Below are 18,613 nucleotides of genomic sequence, written 5' to 3'. Positions count from 1 at the left end.
GGCTTGGGAGAGGGAGAGAGCTTGTGTTTCATTATCTTAATAATGTGCAGCCCCCTGAAAACCCTGTCTCCACACCCTGGGGTCCGGCCTGGGGCTTGGCATTGGTGAGTACTTAATAAGAGTTTGGTGAGCTGAGGACTGAATACTGGATGAAAAAATGTATATTTGTTCTTCCTTCATTCCCACCTCCTTGGGGAGTCCTCCCCGATTGCTCTTGCCCATTGAGTGAGTGAGGGGGGGTGGCTGAGCAAGGTGGCTCCTGGGCCTTAGCAAGGTCCCCTCAGGTGGCCCTCGAGCCCCCTGCGTCCCCGCAGAGGCTGAGAAGCTCGGTGCTGGCGAGGTAATTTGGAGCGCTCCCTCCGCCAGCCTGGTGCGCCAACGATTGATTCCAGGCCGCTTTCCCCGCCCGGACCTGGGCCCCTGGAGCTGGTTAGAGATGAGCGACAGGGCTGGCGGAATAATTATGCCTATTTTATGTGACACCCAAATTGATTGCCGCCAGGGTGACATTACCAGGGCATTGTTCCTTGTCTCCAACCTCTTATTACATGTTATTAGGGTGTGTGGTGTGTGTGTGTTTTTCTATTTTTTCCCCTTTCAGGGAATTAATCTCTCTCTGCCACCTCCTCTGCTTCCCTCTACAGAGAACCTGCTTGTGTCTCTGAGAGGGGGTGAGGGCCTGGCCAGCATGCTTCCTCTGCCTGGCCCAGGCCCATTAGGGCTATCGATGCAGTTGGGGAGGAGGGGGGTAGCCATCTCAAGTCCCTGTATGCAGATGTGAGTTGGGGGTGTCCCAGAGCTAAGAGGGGCTGCTGAGGTGTATGTCCTAGCAGAGGGGTTTCCCACCAGTGTCCCTGCTTGCATACGTCTCCTGGCAGGCTACACACCCTCTAATACTAGGGCAGATCTTCCATCCTGAGCCATCCGGTCTTCCATTTGATTTCTCACACTGAGCTGAATGGGCCTCCCGTGGGTTTTGACTCCACCCTCTTGGCCTGCATTGGGCTCTTTGCATTCTCCTCCTTGGGACACCCCTTAGAGATTTGCAGAGATGTCCCCCCCAAGCCCAGGCTTCTCGTGGACATGGAGCTGGGCAACGACATCGCTTGTGGCTGAGCAGAACTTGGCACCGGCCTGTGTCTAACCAGACGGGCTCACCACCTCTGGATTCTGCTCTCGGTGCACAGGTTGCAAAAATGGGTTTTGGCAAGGGGTTGGCCAAGACTCACTTGAGCAGAGAGGGCTTTGAATAGTCAGTGGTGGTAGAAGGGTGTTTTTATTTATAGTTTGCCTGTCCATGTTCTAAAAAACTCACTGGACCTTGGTTTGGGACATATTGGGGTTGTTTTTAAATCTTTTCCCCCTTTTGAGGCAGAAATAACTCAAACCTTCACTTGCCCCTGATCTAGCCCCACCACGGTATCCTGGCAGTACACTGAAGAGAGAAGGGGGCTGTAGTCGGGAGGCCAGGGTTCTTCCGAGGCCCTAGCCCTGAGATGCTGTGGGACCTAGGACAAGTCCCTGATGCTCTCAGGCCTCACTTCCCTCACCTGTGTGGGGGTCTCTAGGGTTACGGTGCCTCTGGAGTCAGACAAGCTCAGGGACCGGGAGGGAGGTGATCTAATGGCTTAGAGCCTCGGTTTCCTCATCCATGAAGTGCGGTATGTGGTGAGGGTTGGTGGCGTCATTCTGCAAAGCACTCTGGGTGTGTTCGATCTAAACATCTTTTTTCTTCCTTCTCTTTGAACTCTCTGCCCCCAGCCCCAAGAGGGCACCGTAAAGTCTGCCCTCCCCTTCGAGGAGTTTCAAGCCCTGAGACATGAAGCCGCTTGCCCACAGCCCTACAGCTCAGCAGGCCCTTGAACCCGACTCAGAGAAAGGCAGTGTAGTATGCAGGAGTGGTCAGACAGCCTTGGGTTCAGCCACCTCAGGCCCCGTCCCAGCTCTGCCATTTATCGCTGTAGGATTCGTGGCAGGCTGCACCACCTCTCTGTGCTTCAGTTATTTCATCTGTAAAACGGGGATCATAGTACCAACCTAATAAGATTGTTGTGAAGAGGAAACAAACTCATGTTTGAGTTCATAGCCTGCTCGCCGTGTGACCTTGAACAAGTTACAGAACCTCTTTGTGACCTTGAGCAAGTTACAGAACTTGTGCGTGCTTCTGTTTTTTCCATCTGCAAAATGGGGATAATGACACAGCCTACCTCAACAGGTTGTGGTGGGAGAGATGAATTTTTGTATGTAAAGTGCTTAGAATCATGCCTGGCACACGAAAGGCCCTCATCACCATCATATTGATCAGGTCTCTGGCCTCCCAATGCCCTGCTGGTTGCACCCTTGCCTGCTCCCTGCCCTGGTCCTCTGAGGCTGTGAGCTCCTCCTCTTCCAACCTGGAGGCTCATGGCCCTCCCAGGTAGGGATTGGCTGGTTTCCAGGCCTCCAAAGCCTGAGATGGGCCCACCTGAGCTGTTCACAAGGTAGAGGAGCCCTGAGGACTGGGGCAGTCAGGAAGGGATGAGGGGATCTGCCAGGCACCTCCCAAGATGGCCTGGGTGGCGGATGGAGCCAGAGACCTTCAGCGGTACCTTCTTGCCCCTGTGAGCCTAGGTTGGTGTTTTAGAGCCAGAGAGACGTGGGAAGGGAGAGGTAGTGGTACGGACATGGGTTTTCCTTGAGCCTCCTCAGGTCACCACATGGGTGCTTGCCTACCCCTCCTCAATTCTGGGACAGCTCCAATCCAAGGAAGGGTGCTCTTCACTCAGGTGGGCTCAGCACAGACAATATGGAAGTTTCCTAGAACCAGTGGCTCCCTCCCACCCTCTCCAGGACAGCTCCTAGCTTCACAGCTGGACTCTTCCCTCAGAACAAGCCTGTGAAGGGGCAGCCAGGGCCAGAGTGGTCCAGGACTCACCCAAGGTCACACAGCAGGGCAGGTGTGCAGTGAGCCCGGATTGGAGCTCCGGCGTGGGACCTGTGGGCCCAGTGCCCTTTGCTCCCTGAGAAGTGGCCTCCTCTAGGCCTTGCCCTCCCCCTGCTCTTCTCCACCAAGCTGGCCACTCCTGGAGGGCAGAGCCTGTATATAGAAGCCTTTAAACACTAAGAGGCTTGGACAGTTAAAATTCATAATTTATCCTGAAAATAGCCTGGAGCTGTGGGCTGGCTGGAAGGCTGGCAGCTCGAGAGCATCTCTGCTCCCGTGGGGTGGGCTGTGGGATGGGCAGGGGCATCCGGCCCTCAGGTGCGTGGGGTGGGTGCCTGCCCAGGGGCCACACACGGGCAGCCGCCCTAGTGAACGGGCAGGCAGGCCCACTGTGCCCAGTCAGCAGCCTCCAACCTGGCGCAGCTGACAGGCCGGGTGAGCGCCTTCAGAGACGCTTGAGTTTCCACGCACACCTAGGAGATGGCGCTGGAGGCACTGGGCCAGGGAGGCTGTGGAGTGGTGGGAGGAGGGCGGCAGGCCCACACACCCGCATGGGCCACCCTCCCCTACACACACACACACACACACACACACACACACACACACACACGTGCCCCGGGGGGCCCAGCAACTCTGCCAGAAAGAACAAGAGGAAAATAAAAAATTATACACGACAAAGGACATGACCTCAATTTTCTTCCACGTTGATTTTTTTTCCTCCCTGTGGGGGGCAGCTGAAGGAGGAGGAGAAGGGAGAGGATAGGCCAAAGTGGGCACAGCAGCCCAGGAGGAGACAGACAGAGGCTGCCGTGCTGCTCACCCACTGGCCACACAGGCTGGCTCTCTCCTGCGGGAGCCCAGCCCTGGCACCAGACCCCTCCTCTCAGGGTTCCCTGTTGTCCTCCCACATGCCCTGTGCCAGGAGGCAGCCCCCGCCCAATTAGGCTGGCCAGGGACTGAGTTTCCCCCATTAGCAGCTCACACCTTCAACCATTATCAGCCGTTCACACCTCAGCAGGGATTAGCCCTAGAAAGCCAGAATGGAGTGGCTTTAGAAGGAGCCCAGACCAGTCAGGATTTGGGGGAGGAGAAAAGCAATTAGGAGTCCCTGGATGCTCTCCACCCACCCACCCCCACCCCCCCGCACACCTTGGTTTTGCACCAAAAATGCCCCCCCCTTCCCTTCTTGGCCTGTGGAGACTGAGCTCAGGGGACGCCTCCTCCTCCTCCAGGAAGCTCTCGGAAGAGCCTAGACTAGGAGGGGCTGTTCTCAGGAGCTGCCCCAGCCGTTGTTTGACTGGCTTTCACTGCGCCTTTGAGGATGGACGAGGTTCTATCAGCCCTGGCCCTGCCCTGGGGGCTCTCAATCTGGGAGACACAGAGGGAAGGCCCAGAAACTCCGACAGGGGAGAGGCAAGGGAGAGAGGCAAACACAGCAGATCACACACAGACCCTACAGAGATCCAGAGGGGGGCCCCCAGGGGGGTGATCCCTTCTTAAGCTGGAGTCTGCAAGCCGAGCGGGAGGTCTCTGGGCACGTGATGGGCAGCCAAGCAGTGCTGCAGAAGAAAGTCCCTGACCTGGGGTGACCGTTGAGGGCTTCCTAGGCAGACCTCCCTCCACCCCCACGTCCACCCCCCACCCCCACTGACACACTTCATCATTTCAGGACAGGGATCCAGTGGCTTCATGCTCTGGAGCTGAAGGCGAAGAAGGGACCTCAGGCAGGCAGCCGGGCACTTGGGGACAGGGCAAGTCAGGAGGAATCTGCCTGTTCTTTGGTCACTCTGCAGGAGTGCCTTCCCCTTTCTGAGTGATCAGCCCTCCGGCATGGGGTGGAATTGAGGACAGGATGTGGTAACAGGCCTGGGGCCTGGGACAGGCATCATGAGCCCAGGAGCTCCAGGACTGATAGCTGAGTCTGCAGGCCAAGCTCCATCTCCCCCCAACCCAGGCTGCCCCTACCCACCCGCTGCCCCTTTCTCCTCCGTTTTCTCTTCCTCTCTCTTCTCTTCCCTTTCTTTCCCGTGTGGCCCATTGTGTGTCTTCTCTATTTCTGTCACCTTTCCCTCTCCTGCTCTTCTGCTCATTTCTGGGGGGCAGAGCTGGATAGGGCTGTAGGCAGATGTTCTGACGCCCTCAGCCCCCTTCCCAGGTCAGCCATCCCTCCTCACTCCTGCTGCAGACCCAGTCATAGATGCGGAGCCTGTGATGGTGCACACCCGCCTCATGTCCACGTGGGGCGACAGCCCGCTGCAGGTGCTCAGGTCCCACAGCCGGGCTGCCCCCCAGAGGCCCTGGCCCCTAGCCATGGCGGCGGGCGCCTCCCTGCCGGGGACCTCATGCCCATGTGTGCTGGGGAGCCCTGCGCTCCCTGCGGAATGCTGAGTGGGAACACCATAAAATATTGATACTATAAACCTAAAATAACTAAACCTTTCATTCTGCGCTGCAGCCGACCCCAAATGAGGTGAGATTCTAGCAGAGACGGTGGCAACAGGCGCCGGAGGAAAAATTCAGCATGTTCAACACTCACAGTTGAGGAAAGGCTTTTGTGGGGATTGGGGCACAGGGTGCCTACTTGCAGGTATCCAAGGATCGGTGCCTGCCTTGGGCCCGGGGCCTCACCCACTGCCCTGACATGCCTTACCCTCCCTGTGTGTCCAGAAGCATTCACAGCCTGCAGCTCTTGGGGCAAGCGAGTGGACCAGGAGGAATGGAGCTTTCTGGCCTCCTCATTTTGTGCCTAGGCCGGAGGGCAAATGAATTCCCTTTTGGAAGCCTGAGTTCTCATCTGTAAAATGGCTAAAAAAAAATACCTTTTTTGAAATCTACCTTATGAGACGGAGTGACCCCTGTCCTCCCTCCCCAAGTCCACTCCCAGGTGATCCCATGCCCCTCTTGTCCCCATCAGTCACCTGTCCCATCCTGAGCCCCACAGGGGACAGCCCCATGGTGAGACCTTTCAAATAGATCCTTCCAGCCCCAGTGGAACTGCAGTTTGGGGCCTGAGCCCCCACTCCTCTTCACCCCTAACCAGGTTTGAGAATGTTGACTTTCTAGCTGGAAGAAGTCAGTGTCTGCTGTGGGCTCCCTCAGGGAGCCTGGAATCCACCCTTCACTGCACAGTGGAAGAAGTAGCCCAGAGAGGGCAGGCTGTGCCCGAGGTCACACAGCAGAGTGGCCAGTCTGGGGAGCAATGGAGCCAAGCAGTTATGCCCTGGCATATGAGTGAGAGTGTGGTGGTGGTGCGGCCCTCTGCACACGTGTCTGAGGGCTCCGCTCCCCCCATCACTCCGGCACTGGGAGGACTCAGGCTGCTGTGCGCTCTGAACATTGTGCCCCGGGCATGGCTCTCCCTTTGTCTGCCCACCTGCCTGCCTTTGATGTTTATTCCCGTTGTATTTATTGGTCCAATTTTTAGACTCTTGCCTTGTGGGAAGCCCTTCAGGGGGCAGGAGTCCAAAATAAAACGCTGATTAAAATGCATAAAACACTTCTCCTTTGCCATTGCAGGAGTGACCAGCAGGGTTCACGGTGCCAGAAAGGCAGGAGCGACACAGTGCCCATCAGCAGCTCTGGTGACCCCTGCAGACACAGCCCTGTCCGCACCCCTCGATGACAGGGACCCCATAGGGGTGTGAGACTGGGAGACTCGGGCCTGTGTGCCGACTTGGGCAGGCATCTTAGCCTCTCCAGGCCTCAGTTTCCCCCCCTTTCAGGACAGCCACATGTAAAAGGTGAGGGATGAGGCAGTTTGGGGGTCTTGCCCTCCTGAAGCTGTCTTGGTCCTGTGGAGCGTGGCCTGTTGTTCTGCGGGTCTCTCTGCCAGGTCAGGGGGTCAGGGGGTGGAGGGTGGAGGGCAGCCATGCAAGGCCATGCCAGTCAGCTTTTCCATCAATGGATTTGAATTCCCCAGGTCCCTCACTGCTCACTCAGAGGGCCCTCAACCTCTGCAAAAGCTCTTGCGCACACTTTGTCTGTCCAAGAACATCACCGGGGGCTGTTCTGTGAGACAGAAGCACCCGTGACTGACCCAGCATTAAACATACAGGCACAGCGCCAAGTGCTGAGGCTTTGCAGCATATTTCCCTCTTTGTTCGGGTTGCCAGGAAGCTCACCCCTTTCGTCATTATGCAGGACTCAGTGGTATTCTTCCCTCGTTGGCTTGCTTTATCCTTTTATCGTCTTGTGGCATAATATTTTCTGTCAGTTGGCTCAAATGATTTTTAGAATGAGGTGTATGCTATACAGCGGTTGCATAATGTCACTACTAATAAGTCTAAGATGCTTCGAAGTGATGGGAAAAAGATGATTTCTGACTGCGTAGGTTACGGATGGCTTCCTGGAGGAGGTGGCTTTTGAGAAAGGAGGTCATAAAGGCCGCTGGGGCAGGAGGCTGAGAGCGGTCTCCAAAAGGATGGTTTAGAGCCAGGACAAGGTGGGGACACCTGGGTGGCTTCATGGGGCAGACTGGTGGGAGATGCGAACATGGGTCAGGGGGAGGCAAGGTGGTTGGTGGTGGTGCTTTGAATGCCTTATTCTGGTGTGTGTGAGAGGTTTCTGAACATCTCAGGTGACCTGTGCCCTGGCTGTCCCCCCTCTCGGTCCTCAGCCCCCTCTCCAGCAGCCTCCACCTCGCCCACCAGCCCAGCCCTGAGCTGGGCGCTCAAAGTCCCATTTACCTCCCCAGGTCCCCAGCCTCACTCCCGCACCAGCCCCAGCTGCCGGCCCAATTACGTATCGATCGCCTGTCAGGATGTTTGCTTTTCTGGTGGGTCACTGGGGGAGCATGTGTGGCTGTGGGAAATGGCCTGGTGGGGGTGGGGTGGGGGAGGCTGAACCACAGAGTCTAGAGAGAGGATGAGAGTGTAGGGGTGGTGCTGGGAGAGTTGAGGTAGGGATGTGGGACCCCCCCAGCCTGGGCTTCCCCTTCCTGCAGTGAGCCCCCCTGGGCGCCATGTGTGTGGGGCGTGTGAACAGGCAGCAGTCAGGCTCTGGTTCAGCCCCTGGGGCCATCTGGCCCACCCTCTGGAGTTTGGAGAAGTCCTCCTAGCCCCCTACTTACCCTGCTGGGCCAGTTTCCCAGGCGGTGGCACAGAGGAGGGACGGAGGAGATGGGGAGGCAGTCTGGGCACAAGTAGGAATAAGTCGCCTCGCAACACGGCTGGGAGAGGGTCATGGGGGGCTAGCTCCCACACACCCCTTGCTTACTCCTCTTGCAGCCTGCACTCAAGCTGGGCCCCCCTCCTGGTGCCGTTACCCCTGTGAAAGCCACCCAAGCCCTGCATGTTCCTCAGGGCCCAGCTGTGATGAGCCTCGTGTCCTCAGTGCTGCAGCGGGGACTGGCCTCTAGCTAGCGGCCCGGCCCGTGGCCCTGACTGTACCCACCTCAGACCAGCAGCTGCACAGAACCCTGGCTCTAGGAGGGGTGTGATCGGAACTCCGAGACACAGACAGATGAAGTCTGGTGGCCCTTCATCTCCCCCTATCTCCCCCTGGGGGTCAGAAAAATCTTCTCGGAGCAGTAGATATTAAATCAGGCCATGGAGATGGGGTTTCAACAGGCAGGGGAAGGGGCATTCTAGGAAGAAAGAACTGCAAGGGCCAAGGTCAGGAACAGTCGTTCACTGGGCCCTGAGCCCTGAGCTCGGGAGGCCGGGGGGGTCACAGTGGACCTGGAGGAAGGGGAGAGTCGGAGAGACTCCACGGCGAGGGGGCGGGCATCAGGGCAGAGTCCCAGCTTTCTGGCTGGGGAGCCCACCACTGATCAGGAAAGCCCACTGGGGAGCAGATTCATGAACACGGGCAGGTGCCACTGGGTTTGCTGATATCCCAGGGCTCTTGGGCTGGGGTTCAACTGCAGTGGTGGTGAGGAGAGGGCCATGGTGTCTGTGCCTGGGGAAGCTCAGGCTGAGAGGGTGACCCCCAGCAGCCTCAGGAGCCCTGGCCTGGCAGGCTGGGGACCAGACATACTCCTCTGCAGGCTGTTCCCGGAGGCTTCAGCCTCTGAGCCCTTTTGATTCCCTCTGTGAGTCCTGAGGGCAACTCAGCAGGTCTGGCTTTATCCCTGATGAGCACCAGGGGAAGCTGAGGCTCAGGGTGTGCGGTGGGGTATGGGGTGCATGCCTGGATCACATTGCCTATGAAACATAAAATGTAAAGGAGGTGGACGCCACCTGGGGTGCCAATGCCAGGCTCCTCTTCAGTGCACCCCACCCCCCATCCCAGGGATGCTGGGGAATTCCTTTGGGAGGGCTCTGGGCAGGGTCAGGAGCACGGAGGAAGCAGTGTGGGGTGGCAGGAGACTCTCTGGCCTGGGTGTCTGGATCTCACTCGGGGGTCCTGGGTGGGTGTCCTGTGCCACTCTGGGCCCCCCACCCCCGCTCTCTGTCTGTGTCACTGACCCCCTGACAGGGCAGGAGGGCCCAGGGTGGGGCCGGCCAAACACGGTCCCCTAACCGCCACCTCTGTCCTGTGCTTGCTCCTGGCTGTAGGTGAGCGAGAGGATGCTGGCGGGGGGCGCGAGGAGCATGCCCAGCCCCCTCCTGGCCTGCTGGCAGCCCATCCTCCTGCTGGTGCTGGGCTCGGTGCTGTCAGGCTCGGCCTCCGGCTGCCCGCCCCGCTGCGAGTGCTCGGCCCAGGAGCGGGCCGTGCTCTGTCACCGCAAGCGCTTCGTGGCGGTCCCTGAGGGCATCCCCACCGAGACCCGCCTGCTGGACCTGGGCAAGAACCGCATCAAGACACTCAACCAGGACGAGTTCGCCAGCTTCCCGCACCTGGAAGAGCTGGAGCTCAACGAGAACATCGTGAGCGCCGTGGAGCCCGGCGCCTTCAACAACCTCTTCAGCCTGCGGACGCTGGGGCTGCGCAGCAACCGGCTGAAGCTCATCCCCCTGGGCGTCTTCACGGGCCTCAGTAACCTGACCAAGCTGGACATCAGCGAGAATAAGATCGTCATCCTGCTGGACTACATGTTCCAGGACCTGTACAACCTCAAGTCGCTGGAGGTCGGCGACAATGACCTCGTCTACATCTCCCACCGGGCCTTCAGCGGCCTCAACAGCCTGGAGCAGCTGACGCTGGAGAAATGCAACCTGACCTCCATCCCCACCGAGGCGCTGTCCCACCTGCACAGCCTCATCGTCCTGAGGCTCCGGCACCTCAACATCAACGCCATTCGGGACTACTCCTTCAAGAGGTTGTACCGGCTCAAGGTCTTGGAGATCTCCCACTGGCCCTATTTGGACACCATGACACCCAACTGCCTCTATGGCCTCAATCTGACCTCCCTGTCCATCACCCACTGCAACCTGACCGCCGTGCCCTACCTGGCCGTGCGCCACCTGGTCTATCTCCGCTTCCTCAACCTCTCCTACAATCCCATCAGCACCATCGAGGGCTCCATGTTGCATGAGCTGCTGCGGCTGCAGGAGATCCAGCTGGTGGGTGGGCAGCTGGCCGTGGTGGAGCCCTACGCCTTCCGCGGCCTCAACTACCTGCGCGTGCTCAACGTCTCGGGCAACCAGCTGACCACCCTGGAGGAGTCGGCCTTCCACTCGGTGGGCAACCTGGAGACGCTCATCCTGGACTCCAACCCGCTGGCCTGCGACTGCCGGCTCCTGTGGGTGTTCCGGCGCCGCTGGCGGCTCAACTTCAACCGGCAGCAGCCCACGTGTGCCACGCCCGAGTTCGTCCAGGGCAAGGAGTTCAAGGACTTCCCCGACGTGCTCCTGCCCAACTACTTCACCTGCCGCCGCGCCCGCATCCGGGACCGCAAGGCGCAGCAGGTGTTCGTGGACGAGGGCCACACGGTGCAGTTTGTGTGCCGGGCGGACGGCGACCCGCCACCCGCCATCCTCTGGCTCTCGCCCCGCAAGCACCTGGTTTCGGCCAAGAGCAATGGGCGGCTCACAGTCTTCCCCGACGGCACGCTGGAGGTGCGCTACGCCCAGGTGCAGGACAACGGCACGTACCTGTGCATCGCGGCCAACGCGGGCGGCAACGACTCGATGCCGGCCCACCTGCACGTGCGCAGCTACTCGCCCGACTGGCCCCATCAGCCCAACAAGACCTTCGCTTTCATCTCCAACCAGCCGGGTGAGGGAGAGGCCAACAGCACCCGAGCCACCGTGCCTTTCCCCTTCGACATCAAGACCCTCATCATCGCCACCACCATGGGCTTCATCTCTTTCCTGGGCGTCGTCCTCTTCTGCCTGGTGCTGTTGTTCCTCTGGAGCCGGGGCAAGGGCAACACGAAGCACAACATCGAGATCGAGTACGTGCCCCGCAAGTCGGACGCGGGCATCAGCTCCGCCGACGCGCCCCGCAAGTTCAACATGAAGATGATCTGAGGACGGGGCGGGGCGGGCAGGGACCCCCGGGGCAGGCCGGGCAGGGGAAGGGGCCTGGCCACTGAGCGCTCGCTCCTCAGTCCTTCCCGCCGTTCCCCTGGCCCTCCACACACACCCCTGTTCTCTGCGGCTCCCCCCCACCCCCCACCCCCTGCTGGCCCTCACTGCCTGCCCTCTGTCTACCAGGACCTCCGCAGGCCAGGCCTGGGGACCCCACCTGCACAGGGCCACACGTTGACAGACTGGAGTCGGAAGCCGACAGACCGACATGCGGCACAGTCAATAATTCAATAAAAAAAAGTTACGAGCTTCCTCTGTAACTTGGGTTTCAATAATTATGGATTTTTATGAAAACTTGAAATAATAAAAAGAGAAAAAAAAAAACCTATTTCCTATAGCTAGTCGGAATGCAAACTTTTGACATCCTGATTGCTCCAGGGCCCTCTTCCAACTCAGTTTCTTGTTTTTCTCTTCTTCCTCCCCCTCCTCCTCCTCCTTCTCTTCCTCCTTTCTCTTCTCTTCCCCTATGGGGAGGGATCACTCAGGAAAACAGGAAAGGAGGCTCCAGCCCCCCTGCCCGGGCAGCTGACAGGAGCGGGCAGGGCGGCAGGTGCGGGCCCGGCTCTGGGCTGGCCGTCTGCAGGGAGCAGGCGGAGGAGACAGGGCTGCCTGGTGGGGGTGGGGGCTGGTGGCCAAGCCGCCGGGAAGCAGTACTGCTGGGGGTCGGGGGCCCGACTCGGGTGTGGCTGAGACTCTGGACAGGGGCTGGGGTCCTCCTGCAGGACGGCACAGTCAGTGCAGAGGGCCAGGGGCTGGAGGCAGGACCGAGGCCTAACTTCTGGTCCCAGCTCTGCCACTGACTTACTGTGTGGTTTCAGACAGGTCACTGACCCTCTCTGGGCCTCAGTCTCCACATCTGTACAAATGGAAACGTGACCCCCCGCCCTGCCTACCTCACAGGGCTGTTGTGAGGAATTGATGAGATGATGTATGTGAAACACTTTGTAACCTGTAAAGCGCTGTGCACATGTGTGGGTGACTGTTCTCATTATGGTCATTATTATCTCACCATGGGGGGAGCGTGGGGTCAGGCTTGGGGGCAGATCGGGGAAGGGCCGCTGGCTCCAGGGACTTGCAGAGGCTCTCCTTAGAACAGCGGCCCGGGCCGCCGCCATCCGATGAGCCTAGCCCGGGCTCTGAAGAGCCATGGGTGTGGGAGCGGGGTCCACTGCACTGGAGGTGACCTGGAGGGTCAGACGCCACCCCGCCCGCTCACACCAAACCGGGCCGCTCCAAACTCGGCCTTGGGAAGGGCTGCCCCAGATGACAGAATTGCCAAGGGCCAGTCCGGTCGCCCTGTCACCTTCCCTGACTCCGTGGGCCCTGACTCAAGAGGCTGGGGACTAGCTCGGCCATCATCTCTGTCGGGCAGGGAGGGCGCCTGTTGGTGTGGAAAAAGGTTGATGGTCCCTGGGGAGCAGGCTAGACTAGTGATTATGGGCTCTGAGCTCTGAGCTTTGGGCTTGAGGTCCTGTTCTAGCACCGGCTAGCTCTTCAGGATTGTTACTTAACCCCTCTGAGCCTCGGTCTGCTTCTCTGTCACATAAAGATGATCTTACTACTTTTGGTCATTAGGACGTTAAATGAAGGAGCATAGGTGTATTTGTTGTTTGGTGTGGTACCTGGCACCCATTAAGCCCTCTACTGGTGCTGGTGGTGATTCCTATCAAGGCCAACTCTGGTGCAGATGCAGAGGCTGAGGACCAGAGAGGATGGTAGCATATCCAAAGCCACAAGGCTAAGTGATAGGACCAGGGCCTGGGAGTTCCAGACTCCCAGAGCCACAGACTCCTAAGCCTGGCTTGGGACTTCTCAGAGCCAGGCCTGGGGACCCCCCCCCCAGCAGGAGACCGCTTTGGGGAGCACAGGAGCAGAGAGGGGAGTCCTTGGGCAAGGGGGTGGCTTGTACATAACAAGAGGCCAGTGGTATCACATGAGGCTCCAAGAACCTGATAGGCCTGCTCACCTCCAGAGAGAGACAGGCACACAGCCTGTCCATGGCCCCAGCCCTAGATACCTTGTTGGGCACCGTTCTCCCTCAGGAGCCAGCCCGTGGGATTGTTACTTACCCCTCTGAGACGCCTAGGGTTTCACAAGCTTCTGGTAAGAGCAAGCAGTTCAAGGGGCCAGTTTATTCTTGGCTACTTCGAGGGAACTGGACCTCTGAGGAACTTCAAGGACACAAGAAAATTGTGAGGTTGTTTTCAGATAGGGGAGAGAGTCCTTTTGGGGGAATGTGAATGCTCAGGGCAGGAGGCTGGGTTGGCCCAAGCAAAGGCAGCCTGGGTTTTAGAGCAGCCCCTTCCTAGGCGTGGGACCTCCATCTATCAGATAGTCATGAACTCAAGAGCCCTGCCAGATTGAAGGGGGAATGACCTGCAGAGTCAGACGGCAGCAAGCACCTGGTCACCACCAGCCCGCCCCCGCCCCTGGTGTACTCCTCACCAGTGAGAATTGGGGGCCCGGAGAGGGGAAGTAACACATGCAGAGTCACCCAGCAGAGTGATGGATGGGGCCTGGGCTTTGGGGTCAGGCAGACCTCGGGTCCAGTTCCATCTCAGGTGTGACAGTTGTTTGCTGCTGTACGATTTTCACCACCATGGCATCCTTACGGAGAGGCAGGGAAGTGGCAGGTATACTCAGGAATGGGGAAGGAAAGGGGCCGGACGGGGGACAGTGGGAAACAGGGAGCTGGAACTTCAAATGAGACTGGGGTAGAAGCCAAGCCTGGCGATGTCCTCTGATTTGCCACGGAAAGCCTCAGGGCTGTGTGGGAGGATGGGAGCAGACGCAGGCCATCACTGCAGTTTGCCCAGGACAGAAAGAGTGGCCATGCTCTGGGGCCCTGGAGGACAAGGCCTCCTCCTGCGTGTGTTTGCAGGGATGGAGGTGACAGGGAGCCAGGGAGAAGGGGTCAGAGGAGCAGTGTAGACCCTGGCCAGTATTAGGAGTCCTGGGGGACCTTGAGCCTTTTAGGGCCTGAAGTCAAGGTTCATGAGGTATAAGGAGGGAGCGCAGCACAGACCATCTGGAATTAAGTGATTTATTGGGGACCTCACAGAACCTGGTTCCGTGGGCTATCACCTTTCCTGCTTCTCTCCCCAATATTATGTCCTCTGATAACACAGGGTTAAAAGTCACCCCAGCTCCCATTCCAAAACCCCAACTCCAGCCTCTTTCAGAGTCTGGCTTGCTAGGGTCTCTGATCTCTTCATTCAGTCTCCTGAGGAGAAGAATCTGATTGGCCACCTGCCAACCAATGGATTGGCTGCCCTAAGTCAGGTGCTCATCCCTTTATCCAATTAGCTGAGGCCAAGGAACTCAACCGGCTCTAAGCCAAGTTTGGGTGAAGATGATGCGGAAAGACCTATCAGGGACCCTATCAGTTATTTATTGCTACATGACAACCACCCCAAAACTTAGTGGTTCAAAATAACAAGCATTTATTTGCTCCAACGCGCAACCTGGGCAGGGCTTGGTAAAGGCAGCTCGGCGCTGCTGTGCGTGGTGTTGATTAGGGAGCCTTGACTGTGGCCGGAAGATCCACAGCGGCTTCTGGCCAGGGCTGTCTCAGCAGGGGAGGCCGGAAGGGCTGTAGGCCAGCCTGCTCCTCCATTTCCCTGTGGTCTCTCCAGCAGGCTAGCTGGACTTTTTCATGGTGGCTCGGCGCTCCAAGACGGCAAAACGGAAACTGCCAGGTCTCTCGAAGCCTAGGCCAGGAATCAAGGCAAGTCACAGGCCCGCCTGGCTTCGAGGGGAGGGAGGACAGCCTCCAGCTCTTGGTGGGAGGAGCAGTGAAGTCACAGGACACAAGGGCATGCAGGACGCGAGGGTTAGTGCAGCCACCTCTGGGGACCTCCACAGGGACCTCAGAGGCGCCTTTGTCCTCTTAGGAACCACTCATTGGCACACAGGCCTCTACAGTTTACCTGGGAGTAGGGAATTAGGGAGTGAAGATGACTGCCCCACAGATGGGTCTCTAGCTGGTAAGGAAAGAGTCAGGACTTGAACCAAGGTTGCTGCCCCTGAGCAAGTGTCCCTTTGAGCAGAAAGGAGGTGGGGGCTCCCCTGGAGTTATATGGCAATAGTAATAGTCATCACTGCCCACAGTCCAGACGCTTCCCCTACATTGTCTTTTTTTTTTTTTTTTTTAAGTAGGCTCCACACCCAGCACGGAGCCCAATGTGGGGCTTGAACTCACGACCCTGAGATCAAAACCTGAGCTGAGATCAAGAGTCTGACGCTTAATCGCCTGGGCCACCCAGGTACCCCTCACTTATGTTGTCTCATTTAATCCCGCCACAAGGAGGTTCTAATCTCCTTTTCCGATGAGAAGGCAGGCTCAGGGAGAAGTGACTGTCCCGGGCTCCCCACCAGGGAGGTGATGAAGCCCAGATTCCTACTCAGGGTGCCAGGACTTCACAGCAGACAAAGCACCAGACTGGGCCCCTCACATTGAACCACCCTGGAACCAGGCTTCTCCTGTGTGGATATGGCCACAGCCGTGTCACCTCCCGTGGCCGCCTTCCTTTGTGGGCCGGGATGGGTCGGTAGTGGACCATGTGCTGTGGGACAGGTGGGTGAGTGCAGGGGCGGTGGGGGGGGGGGCACGATCAAGGCTTCTACCAGTCCTTTCCCCTCCCAGCCCCCAGTCCACCTGGCCTCTCTGTGGGACCCAGAGGCCCAGCAGCCTGTTGTGAAGACCTGCAATCTGGCCCTGGTACCTACTGGGGCACTGGGTACTACTGGGCGGGGGTCCATGTAGCGCAGCCCTGGGGGTTTAGAGCCTTCTCCTGGGGGCGCCAGCTCTGACTGCCCGAGGTAGTTGATTGCTCAGCCTGTAAAGGGATTTGCAGCCTCCCCATAAACTATTACGGCTCATGCTGTGTCCCCAGCCCAGGCCCTGTCATCGTGCCGGTGGACTGCTGGTGTCTGGGAAGGCTAGGGTGGTGGGTCCTTTGGGAGCCATGGAGACTAAGCATGCCCCAGTGTCTCATCTCCCAGTTCCATCATGCCCCAGCCCTCATGCCAACCCCTGCCCTGGATGTGACCCCAGCAGGGACCAGGGCCTGGCTCTTCCTCAGCCCCTCCAGCTATATCCCCCATCCCTTCACTCTTGGTCTGGGCTGTGACACACTGCCCTGGAGAAAGCTCATCCTGGGGATGGAGCGGCAGAATGTTCTGGAGCAAGAGGAGGGGGAAGCTGATGGCAGAGGAAAGAAAAAGCCAGGCAGGAGGGAGGATGGGTGGGATGACCACCACGCCAGGTTCCCAGGATCCAGAGCTCAGCCCAAGTGCCATGACTAGCGTGACTGTCTCCCTGTTTTGATGATGAGAAACATGAGTCTCAGAGAGGCTGAGCCACTGCCTGAGGCTGCACAGCTAAGCAGTAGCAACTTGGAAAGCACACACACAAAAAATGTTCATTGTGCTCCCATTTTGCAGATAAGGAACTGAGATTCAGAGAGGGGAAGTGACAGGTCCAAGGCCACAAAATGAATGAGTCAGTCGTAGCACCAGCTCTGACTCAACTGAACTGGGGGCGGCAATAGGCAGGCCACTGTTGTGGCCTCCAGAAAGATTTCCCATGGGAGACACAGGGTGAGGATGGCCCAGGGGGGCACCCAGCCACAGAAGAGCGGAGCAGCTCGAGGCCCTGGTTTGCTCTCTAACAGGCATTTACATAGCTCATGAAGAAATACAGCGGTGTAAACAGGAGAGACACAGGCCCAGTAAAGCCGCATCTCCTTTGTCTCTTGCCTGCCCAGAGCCTCCGACAGGACACTCTAAGGGCGCAGGGCGCAGACCTGGGTGGCAGCCCCCAGAGCTGGGATTGGGTGTCTGTCTCTCTTGGGCTCTGTCCTGACCCCAGTGCTGTGAGGTGAGACACTTCACTGTGTGACCTTGCTCCAATCCCTGAGTGCTTTTAGGCTGACCCTTCCCAAGGGCCTGAGAGAAGGCTGTCCCAATGGGGACTCCCCACTCCCTCTGCCTCCAGGGTTCACCCCCGACCTCAATGGTGTCCCTCATCCCACTTCCCTGCCCCCACACAGCTGCTGAAGTGAAGCAGGAGTTAGAGCCTCTCTGGTAGAACAACATTTACTGCCCGGCCTTGTGCCTGTGCCCATAAATCGCCCTCGCCATGCTTGGCACTGACCATGCAGTCACTGCGAACAGAGGCCCGAGGGGCCTGCCAGCCCATCCACCCGCCCGGGCCCCGGCCCGCTCAGGCCATCTCTTACGCATCCCCTCCAACCTCCCTCCGGTGCTTCTCAGTGTGGGGCCAGCACAGTCCAAGTCCCCAGAGGCCTAGCCATCCGAGCAGCCCCATCTCCACAAACATACCCTGGAGATCACCTTTCTGGAGTCTTCCGATGACCTCCTAGGGACCCTGCCTGTCTTCTGCCCCTTGGGGTGAGTCCCTGTCCCTGCTGCCTTACTTTCCCTCTCTCTCTAGCTGGAGCTGGACCAGATGGGCTCCAAGGGCTCAGCTGGGTGAAATGACTCTGGAGAGGGGGACAAAATCTTCTGCTCCATGGTGAGTCCAGGTGGAGCCACCAGCAGGGCAGTAAGACTGGCCGAAGGCCCTGCGGCCACATGCGCTGGGCAGGCCTGCCTGACCACTGGCGGGCACCTGGCTGGCCAGGAGCCAGGAGGCTAACTGTTCTGTTTCTCCTGTGGGGCCGCTGGAAGAGCAAGGGACACCTCAAGGCTGCTGGGCCCTTGCAGTTGGCCAGAGGCCGAAGGGACGGCTGGAAGTGTAGGGTAGATGGGAGGATTGTTCTGTGATGTGGCAAAGAGCTGGAGGGGCCCATGATGGTTTCCAGTCCCCGCTGGGCCCTCCAGCCGGCCTCCAGCCCTTCCCCACAAAAGGAGGCTTTCCAAACACGGGTGTAGGCAGGGGAGGCTGGGGTGGGGAGGCAGATAAGGGAGAAAGAGCTGGTAAACACCCCATAGCGGCGGAGTGCAGTGCCCCACAGGCAATGGGGGGCTAAGGGATGGTCACCTTTCATGTCGAGAGTGCAGATACGGGAGAGCAAAGCCTTTTTCAAGGGTCCACAGGCCTTCAGTTCCAGTTTCCCTGGTTTAGGATGAGGGAAAATGCTTTGATCGCTTCCTCTCTGCCCTTGAAGCCTCCCCTGTACCAGGGATAGAATCCCTCTTCTGAGCTCTCAGTGCTCCTGTGAAAGGGAGGGCGGATGTGTGTGTGTGTGGGGGGGTGCTGCAGGGCTGCAGAAGCCGAGGCAGGTGTTCTGTAGAGCACCATCTTGGCCAT

At 58.6% G+C, this 18,613-nt stretch overlaps 1 protein-coding gene across 7 annotated transcripts in view; it reads left to right on the top strand.

Annotated features, from left to right (window-relative positions):
- The window catches only part of LINGO1 (leucine rich repeat and Ig domain containing 1), a 189,270-nt gene extending 176,961 nt beyond the window's left edge, over positions 1 to 12,309 (top strand). For 6 of the 7 annotated variants that reach the window (XM_045899646.3, XM_064570123.1, XM_045899644.3 and 3 more), the window contains one exon: positions 9,421 to 12,309. In XM_045899646.3, coding sequence (XP_045755602.1) covers positions 9,433 to 11,277 — 1,845 coding nt within the window. In that variant the 5' untranslated portion in view covers positions 9,421 to 9,432 and the 3' untranslated portion in view covers positions 11,278 to 12,309. Of the gene's footprint in view, positions 1 to 7,616; positions 7,698 to 9,420 lie in introns of all 7 variants that reach the window. The other variant, XM_045899645.3, reaches the window with a different exon arrangement.
- The last annotated feature ends 6,304 nt before the right edge of the window (positions 12,310 to 18,613 follow it).

This window comes from Mirounga angustirostris, unplaced genomic scaffold (genome assembly GCF_029215605.1).
Source record: "Mirounga angustirostris isolate CCGP_5_RB_7025 unplaced genomic scaffold, mMirAng1.0.hap1 SCAF_9, whole genome shotgun sequence".
Classification (NCBI taxonomy): domain Eukaryota; kingdom Metazoa; phylum Chordata; class Mammalia; order Carnivora; family Phocidae; genus Mirounga; species Mirounga angustirostris.
Note: the sequence above shows the minus strand (reverse complement) of the source record. Positions and strands in the feature narration are given on the sequence as shown.